The sequence below is a fragment of the Cebus imitator genome, unplaced genomic scaffold, assembly GCF_001604975.1.
Source record: "Cebus imitator isolate Cc_AM_T3 unplaced genomic scaffold, Cebus_imitator-1.0 Scaffold380, whole genome shotgun sequence".
In the NCBI taxonomy this organism is placed as follows: domain Eukaryota; kingdom Metazoa; phylum Chordata; class Mammalia; order Primates; family Cebidae; genus Cebus; species Cebus imitator.
The window spans coordinates 572,671-582,392 of record NW_016107695.1 but is presented as its reverse complement, the minus strand read 5'-3'; the positions used below and the strand labels follow the sequence as shown (position 1 = coordinate 582,392).

Here is a 9,722-nt window from a genome sequence, read left to right as displayed (position 1 = left end):
CACAGGGGGGACCACAGGGAGGATCACAGGGGGGACCACAGGGAGGACCACAGGGAGGATCACAGGGGGGACCACAGGGAGGATCACAGGGGGGACCACCAGGGGGAACACAGGGAGGATCACAGGGGGGACCACAGGGAGGATCACAGGGGGGACCACAGGGAGGATCACAGGGAGAATCACCTGCCCTGGTTCCCAGAGAGGCCTCGTGCTGGGTGACACCAGGAAGAAAAAGGACAGGAGACAGCAGTGTATGCTGATAACACACACACACACACACACACACACACACACACACACAGTGTTTGCTTACATAGAGTTGTAAGTCGTGTTTGTCATAGTGGGTTCGTTTTACTCACTAGCCATTATGACGACTGACTTAACATGCCATTGACGACTTCAGCTCTAGTTTAGCTGAACCCGTGTCAAATTATGGTACTTTAAAAGTGTGACTAGGAACACTGCTAAGGGTGTATTTTCTTTTATACAAACAATATTTACATATACAATTTGCTTATAAAAACAAGAGTTGCCTATATTAGTGAAAATACACACACACACATATACATAATGTATCAGATTGAGAAAACATTATTGCAAAATAAAAGTACCCAGAAGCCTCACAGCCACCTATACCCCAGGAGCCCCGGGAGGAGTTCGGCCTCATGAAGCTGAGGCCCTGGCACTCGGGGTGCTGCAGCCAAGATCACTCCGCCTGTGCCGCAAATTACCCCTCAGACAACAGGCACACCCAGAGTCATGGTGGGGTGAAAGTCAGGGCTGGGATGAGAACTAGACTTACAGTGCCTTTCTCCCTGCGCTGATGATCAAATGTCTCCTTGTTCTCTTTCCTCACAGGACGGGCACAATGATAAGGACAGGCAAAATATACCTGGAGAGTGGGCTACGCACCCCAGACCTGAGGTAGGCGGTGGGGTCACAGAGACATTGTGCATCAAAGATACCAAATTCCACGTATTCCTGATGTGCAGATCCATACAATGACAATTAACACTTGTCATAATCTGGAACTGAGATAGCATGGCCTTCGTGTGCACACAGCCACCATGTAGCAGACGCCAGCCCTGCTGTGAGGCTGTCAGACCCGGGGCAGCCCTACTGCCCGCTCACCAGGAGCTGAACGCAGCAGCCACACAGAGCCTCCTTGGGGACCAGGCTTCGTTTTTGTAAAACGAGGAAAGTGAAAGTGCCCATCTCACAGTCACCCTGAAGATTAAATGATGTACGGCATTCAATGAACCTGTCATAGTGATCTTCATAATTAAATGCTCAATACTGGAAAGTATGCTTGGAAATATAATTCACAATTGTAACTAACTTTTAGAAAAGGTGACATCATCTGTCAATGATTTATGAAGCACTGATTCCCGTAATATGATGGAGTCCACAACTATGAACGTGTAAGAAAGTCCCGTAAGTCAAGTTCAACAAATATCTGTGATGTTTCCTTGGGCAGGTGATCGTCACACGTTAATACACTGGAGCAGTTGCCTGTGTTTAAAGTCATGTTAAAGTGCCAGCTATTTATTTTTAGTCTTGTATAACAAATTTTTTTTGGATTATTAAAATCTACTCAAAATTAATTGCTTAATCAATTTATTTTTTCAAATATCAACATGTCTCAGTTGACCAGCTAACTCACTCAAAGACAATAATGATAGTTATCCAAATATTTTTACTTAAATTTTTACAAGCACATATGCACGTGTGCACGCGTACACGCGCGCGCGCACACACACACACACACACCATGTCACAATAGAAACCCATCCAAGACAGTAAATAATGAACTCAATTTTTAAAAACACACCTACCTCCCTGGCCTTGCTGACAACCCTTCTTGCTTAGAATATCTTCCACAGAGTTTTCAAAAACTAGGTGAACATTCTGAAGCAAACCCTGTAAATACATACAAGGAGAAAAATAGAGCAACAGATAAACATCCAATGTCTGATGCCAAGCTAACTGACATTCTAAAGATACAAGTTGGAATCTTCAAGTAGTGAGACTGTGTCCTTCTATGTAGCAGGTTTGTAATGTCTTTATAATCAGTTTTTCTACATATACTACTTTTGAAATTTTGTTTTTAAGCATGACACAAGAAATGGAAGTGGAATGCAAGAAATCTACAAACTACAAGAAGGAAATGTTGCGTCACTAAGAGTGAGGATGGTCCTCGGAGGAGCATGGCCTGCTGCGTCTCTGGGCACTTCCCAGGGACAGTGAAGGCCATTCTTCCCTTGCAAGTCACTCATGATCAGTGAGTTCCTACGTTTGGCCAAGGGGCTCACGGAGGCCCACTGGTCCACTCAGAGACACAGATCGTGGCCTATAGAAGCGCCTTCCACAGCTGAGTTACAGTGGGGCTGGGCCAATCCTATATGGTGTGGAACTCCCTGACGCCCATGAGAGATTAACTCAACAGCACGCTACACATCTCTAGGCCTTTGTCTCAAATTACTGAGTTTAACCTTGTATTTATTTCTTTCCAAGACCTCCATGTTCAGGAGAAAGCAATGTCCTAACTAACACACCATCATGATTCTAAACGCTCGCAATTTAAGGAAGATTCATTTGCGAACATGTTTTAACTAAAATGGACATGACACTCTTCCGTCGTAAATCAGTCGCCCTGTCCCCTGGAAAAGGACCCTTGCTGCTTTGCTCTCCCATCATTTTGCCACTAAAGCAAACATTTAGAAGTGGTTTCAGTTGTGATCTAGAGTCTGAGGTTGCTAGAAACATTCGAATGGGGCTGATTCCTTGATCATCAAATGGAGCCTCGGTCTCAACTGATGATTATCAGCCCAGTCAGAAAAGCACACCTGGGGCAACTCTCTCTGATTAATCATGGCTTAGAAAGGTGAGCGTTGTTGTGTCTGTGTGTGTGCTGTGCATGTTGTCTGCATGTGGGGGTGAGTGCATGCGTGAAAGTAGGTATGTGCTTTCAATTGCCAGTGGCTCTGCACGCATGGTGTATGCACGGGTGCCTGTGTATGTACACATGCATGCTGGAGCTATGTGTATGCATGCATTCATACATGGTGCTTGTGTATGTGTGTACAGGTGCCTGTGCATATGTATGTGTGCATGCACATGTGTGGTTCTGTGTCTGCATCTATATGATGTTTGTGTGTTTGTATGTGTGTGCGATGTGAGTGAATGCAAGTCTATGTATGGTGTTTATGTGTTCATGTGTGTGACTGTATGGTACTTGTATGCACGTGTGTGTTCACATGTGTGTGGTGTGTGCACACCTGTTTGTGTGTGTGCATATGTATAAGTGCCTATATGTGGTGTTTGTGTGCACATGTGCGTGTGTGTTCACATGTATGTGTGTGGTGTGTGTGTCTGTGGTATGTGCATACATGTGAGTGAATGTGAGTGTATGTATGGTGTTTATGTGTGTGTATGTGTGCCCATGTCAGGTGTTTGTGTGCACATGTGTGTGGCTGTGTGTGGTGTGTATTGTGTACATGTGTGGTATGCACACACGTGTGTGTATGTGAGTGCATGCATGGTGTTTATGTGTAAATATGTGTGCATGTGTTCCCATGTGTGCATGCATGGCTGTGTGTGGCATGCATGTGTGCACATGAGTGTATGCCTGGTGTTTATGCAGGTGTATATGTGTGCCCATGTATGGTGTTTGTGTGCACATCGGCATGCGTATGTGAGGGTGTGCTCACATGTGTGTGGCATGATGTTTGTATGTCTGTGCATGTGTGTGTGGTGTATACACACATGACTGTGAGTGCATATGCAGCGTTTGTGTATATGTCTTTGCATGTGTGTGTCCGTGTGTGTTCACGTGTATGTGGTGTGGTTTGCGTGCATGTGTGCACATGCCCGTGGCTGTGTGTGGTGGGCATGTGTGAATGCGCCATGTGCTTCTCCAAGGCCAGGCTTTGCTGCTTAAGCCCAACATTGCATCACCAGCTGCGCTGACGGGTCAATTCCCAGCAAAGCTCTCTCTTCCCTCCCAGCGGCTGCCTCCTCACAGGGCGTACCCGGAAGTGACTATCTCTGGCAGAGCCTTTGGCCACATACATCCGGCTCTTTTCTGCCTGCAGGTGCTCGTAGAAGGGCTCGTCCAGTGTGAAACTGTCTATGAGGTCGCAGCCCACGTGCAGGCTGTAGGTCTCGCCAGCCACCTGCACGGTGACATTCTTCCACTGGGAGTCAGCCAGGCCCACGTCCTCCAGGGAGACCACGTGCCGGGTGCCATCCACCCAATAGGTGAGGTCTAGCGTGTCCGCAGGGCCGTTGGAGACAATCTCGAACTGCCTCTGGGACAGCCCAGGGCCCTCCAGAGCCAGCAGCGTGCCCCGGGACTTTCCATCCTGCTTCAGCTGCGCCGTGAGGAAGAAGCCTTCCTTCTGCCGCATGATCTTGGTGATCCTGCTGAGGTCCTCAGCGTTCACGGGCGGGATGTAGTCGAAGCGCACGAAGCGGTAGGCTGGCATGCCAGGGTCGGGCCCTCGGAACTGCTTGGCGCCAATGGTCTTGCGGTTGATGTTGCTGACACTGAAAAGGTCGAAGGTCATCTCTTTGTCCTGGTGACCAGCTGCAAAGGAACCGCAGAAGAGAAGGGTGACGTAGGGAAGAGGGCGAGGCTCGCCTCACCCAGGGTGACAAACCAGAGCCTCGTGTGTGAGGAGATGAACAAGGCCGCCCCTATTCCGCAGCATCTCCCCCTCTTTGACAGGAAGGCTAGAGCTATTGCTGATGAAAAGTCACCATCCTCAGTGCCAGTGGCACTACTCGGAGTGCAGTCCCAATGCGGCTGCAGGTCTGTGGGTCAGTTTCTGTCCCTGGCTGGCAAGGAGTGTGTGCCAGGAGGTAAATCGGTGGAGCCAGGCAGTGCCCTGCCTGCCTATTCCACGGGCCCTTTGCATAGCACGACCTTCTTGGCCAGGGAAGCCACGCCTCGACTGACATTCTGGTCCTGACTTTGAGACAGCGCACAGTCTGGCTCTCCCATCTGAGATCGGAGGCTGAAAAGCAGCCTTCCTCTCTACCAGTCAATGGCTCCGGAAAACATTAAATAAATGAATAAACTAGGAAAGGCATGGATCTTCAGCCTTCCTACTGATAGGGTGTCAGAAAGCGACTGAATCGTACGTTGCTTTCTTGAGATCAACCGCCTTAACCCACTTATGTCAGCATCTTGTTATTTCTTATAAACGTATTCTCCAACTCATAATGCACCCTGTGGGCAAGGATCCTAAACTGTGATGCGGCTCAAGTAGATAAACAAATGGTTTTCAGTCACCACCTAAACTGTTGGCGAGAAAAGTGATCAGACCTCACCAAAATCCTAGCAGTTTAAACAATTCAAAGTAATACCCTGAGCGGAAAGTTTAAACAAAGGCTTCCTTTCCATCTAACGTCTGGCAAATTACAACAGTGTAATACACAGTGTTGCTGATAGAAATGGGCATTCTACCACCTTCCATGTAGCTATTTGGCAATAATTTAAAAAAATTAAAAGCTTTGATTCAGCAATTCTAATTTTGCAACCCACCCAAAGGATAAAATCACAAATGCTATTAAGATTTATTCACCACACTTGTTTTGTGTCATCATTTATGCTAATGAAAATAAGCCAATCTAAGTGGAAGTTGGTTGAAAAATCTGAGGCTTTCTCTGAGATGAAATATTATGCCGTCATTAAAAACCATATTGTAGAAAGGTAAACATGGGAAAATATTTAAAGGAGGAAGACAGTGGGATAAAAGAAGTCAGTCAACGCCAAATACTTGCAGTGTTGTGAACATCCTGTACAGAAACGAGGGGAACTGTGCACAGAAAGACACCGCAGTTCTAGGTGGAATGGTATTTTTCTCTAACACCTGAATTTTCCAAAGATAAATTATCTCACATCATATCACCTCAAAAGTAAGTTACTGTGCAGACACTCACCTTGCGTGCTGGGCCACACCCACAAAGCCAGCAGGACCAGCCCCCAGACCATGCTGCCTCCTGCAGTTTTCCTCCTGGGAATACAAGAACCCCTTGTTAGTGATGAGTTCACAGCTGGAATCCTGCCTGTGAGACAGTGGCCCGGTGCCTCACATGACCATTGAAAAACAGTTTGCATGTAAAACTCAGCACCAACTGGATTCACGGGAAGCTAAGAGCTAAGGAGGAGATTTGCTTTCAAGCAGGATTCTTCGAACTGAAACTAAGATTTGTTGGGCTAGCATCTGCTGGCAAGCACCATACTCATCAGGCTCTAAATATTCCTATAGTTTCATCTTCACGATGGCCTGGGAGGCAAGTGGTGCTCTAATTGTCCTCATTTTATAGATGAGCAAGTTCAGCGCTTGCCTGGAGTCATTCTGTTCATAGAATGCGTGGCCAGGACTTAGATCTAGAAAGTTTGAATTTAGAAAAATATCCAGCCTGACAAAAGTAATCTGTGAAAGCATTTTGTGTAAATATCCAGGAAAAAGAAACAGTTATGCATACCTAATTAAATAGAATAAATATTAACTGTATAAAAAGTTAGAAATAAACTTAATTTGGTGAATTACACTTACAAAAACACAGAACACTTGACTAAGCCATCATTTTGACCCTGGCTTTTCCGTTTCCTGCAGGCCTGTTTTTCCATTCTTGGGGATTTTAAGTTGGCACAGCTCAGGGGAGGCTGGACCCGGAGTCAGGAGGCCTGGCCTAAAGCCCAGCTGCAGATTAAACCCGTGGGTCTTAGCTTCTCCTTTCCCGATCGCGCGTGCAGGTCCCACGGCTCCCCAAGCCCCTTCTGGCAACCAGTTACACCCTGCTCTAGGATGGAGCTAAGATGGAGACCCCCATTCTTCCCATATTTAGAATATCAAAGGCAGTTAACTTCTCATTGTTAATCCAAGGACTTTCCAGAAACAGCACTTGGTAACCTGGAAATGCTCAGCTTCCAGGAAAGATGAATGTTCTGCAGAAGGAGAGAAATGCAGGCAGCCCCTCCAGACCCTCCCCCACACATCTGCTCCCCCCAGTGCTGCCCCCGGGGTCCTTAGTGATGGGAGCACCCATCCCGGTTCCAGAAGCACCACCGGCCCAAAGCGGCTGCCAGCACCAGGCCGAGCAATGCTGACACCAGCTGCCCCGCCTAAGGCAGCTGACTTAGCTTCTCGGTCCCCGTTTCCACATCTACAGAATGAAACCAATAGTCATGTAAAACGTCCACCTCATCAGGTGGTTATGAGAGATGAGTTCAGCAAATGAATCTCTGCCGGGGGCTGACTCAGCCCAGCAAGCCACAGGCACAGGTTACCAGAGCAGAATGCGCCTCTGGGTCTGGGACGCTGTCTGCTCTGACTGCCCGAGGCAGCCGCAGTCATAACGGTGGTGCTGATACGGACTCTCTATGGAGCTCTACGAGGGTTTGATGACAGGGAGAACACTTGGCCGTGAACTTGCTGGCAGTGAGTACCACGGACTACAGGGGTTGGAATCAGCAGTGCAGGCAGCGCCTCGGCAGGCTCTTCCCACCTCTCCGGCTCTGGCCAGACTGGCATCGTGCATCCGCCCACCCTGCTGGGCCCATTCCAGGCCGAGGGACACCTGTGTGGGGCTGGCTCTGCGGAGGCCAGCCAAGACCGGTAAATGGGAAAGTTCTGAACTCCCAGCTTCATAAGGACAGGTTAGGAAAAGTAAATCAAACTCCTTGGACAACTGCAGATCCTGCTGCCTCTGCCTTGAGGTGGATTCTTACAACAGCAGGAGCCCTGGCCCCAGGGCTTCTAGCGACACGGGCGGCGTTGGAACCAGGGAGGATCCGCCCGGCGCCCTGCCCGGCCTCAGCAAACCACACACCCACGTTCACGCTCCTGATTTTCCAAAAGAAAGATTTCAGTGCCTCAAAGCAGCAGAATGTAGCTTGAATTTGCAGAGGTCTCTTCACGTGAACAATGGAAGTAAAAGATAACTTTGCAGAGAGCTAGTTGTTTCTGAGCTGCCCCCCACCAAGAGCAGGCTGATGAAACAGCAGGCTCCGAGGGCTCGGCCCCCCGTCGGGGCAGCCAAAGCCACTTTGCGTAAGTGGCAGCCATTCAACCTGCCAGCTCGCTTTTCATATGCACCCTGCTGCAAAACTGTTAAAAGCCACAGTGTGCCCGTCACAGGACTTTCCATAGACTCAGCACAAACATGCTAGTTACATTCAAAGCCACTTTTCAGCTGCGTATAGCGTTTACAATCAGAGCCTGTAATCTCCGGTCACTTTTCGGATACTCGAGAAGTTGTTCCTAATTCCCTTCTCACAGCCCCTCCTCAGTAGCAAACTCTGCAGCGGAACCTTCTGATTCTGAAGCTGAAAACCGTAAAGCATTCACCTGGGTTCCCAGGCAGGTATATGCATTAAAACAGCAGCAACCACAACCCTCCAAGGGGAAGGGGCGCCGGGCCAGGGGAGGAAAGGCTTAGGAGGGGCCACGTGCCTGCTCTTCAAGCGGGCAGTGAAAACTCCAGCGACGTTTAGGGTCACAGGCATGCCACCCACCTTCAACTAAGAATCTAGGTTGCGCTTTTTCCTTCTCCCCTTCTTAGGATTCCAGAGCTCTAATTTGTTAAAATTAGAGCACGATGAAATAACAGTGAATTTAAGAAATGATCTTACCTGGGCTGCTAGGAAGAAGCAGCGATGACCGCCGTCAGCGCTCCGGACCGAGTGGGAAGGGGCGGCCTGCGCGCTGGACGCTCCGGTGGACGTGGCCGCGCGGCTCCCGCGCCGCCCGCTTTATATGCGCTTCTCCTGTGCGGCGCTGTCAATCACACACGCGAGGAAGCACGTTTAATTCATTCCTTCGGAGGCATGACATCATGCCCCTTCTGATCTCACCATTTGTTCCGAGTACCTGCTGGGGGGTCCAAGTCCAGCCCCTCCAGCGGACGCCGCCTCCTCCTCCTGCTGCACCCCGGCCCCAGCCAGACAGGCCTGGGAGGAGCCAGACAGAGAGAGGGAAGGCAGGGACTCACTTTTCCTGTCTTCTCTCAGGAAATAAGATGCTATAAATAACACGAGCAAGATTGGCTGGAACTCCTCATTTTGCTTAAGAGAAAAAAAAGCAAGTTCTATGCCTTAAATATGTTTCGAATTACTCAGTGTGATACTGCTCTTTCTAAACCAAATGAGTGGCTCTCAATAACATAGGAAATAAATCGGTGAGTATAAGTAAGTAGTCTGTGTATTAATGAAGTTTTTATGGCCAATAATCAAGTTTATTACGTGACGAAGAGGAAATTTAATGTTAAAGGAAGTTGCCAGCATTTATCTCAGGCAGTTAGAGGGCGGAAAGCTGTACTGCAGCTTTGGGAAAACTTATGTTAACCCCAGTCCTCTTTCATCTGCTCAGTGAGGATTCCCTAGAAGGATGTCTCCCAGTGGATGTGCAAACCTGGCCAAGCCCTTCGGTGCCCAGGTTCAGGGGACTCCTCCAGAGGGACAGCCTGATGTGCAGGACCCCAGACAGCAGTGACCTTGCCTCTCACGGACCTCATGCTTCTCCCAAAATCAGGGTGCTCTCTGCACAGGGTTGCGGGGTGCTGCTTCTCAGAGGTCAGGATGGACGATGAATGGGGGGGTACAGCTTCTCCCAGGTCAAGATGGACAGTGGAAAGGGGAGCTGCTGCTCTAAGGCTGGGGTGGATGGTGGGTGGGAGAGCTGAGTCTCCCAGGTAAGGGTGGATGGTGGATT

General features: G+C 48.9%; 1 protein-coding gene across 1 annotated transcript in view; it reads right to left on the bottom strand.

Annotated features, from left to right (window-relative positions):
* Positions 1 to 6,041, bottom strand: part of THBS2 (thrombospondin 2) — a 35,762-nt gene extending 29,721 nt beyond the window's left edge. Inside the window, exons 1-5 of the mRNA XM_037731067.1 lie at positions 5,947 to 6,041; positions 4,032 to 4,588; positions 1,819 to 1,920; positions 857 to 981; positions 4 to 211 (exon numbers count right to left, since the gene is read on the bottom strand). Of these exons, the coding sequence (XP_037586995.1) occupies positions 4 to 211; positions 857 to 981; positions 1,819 to 1,920; positions 4,032 to 4,588; positions 5,947 to 5,998 (1,044 nt within the window). The 5' untranslated portion in view covers positions 5,999 to 6,041. The remainder of the gene's footprint in view (positions 1 to 3; positions 212 to 856; positions 982 to 1,818; positions 1,921 to 4,031; positions 4,589 to 5,946) is intronic.
* Between the last annotated feature and the right edge of the window lie 3,681 nt (positions 6,042 to 9,722).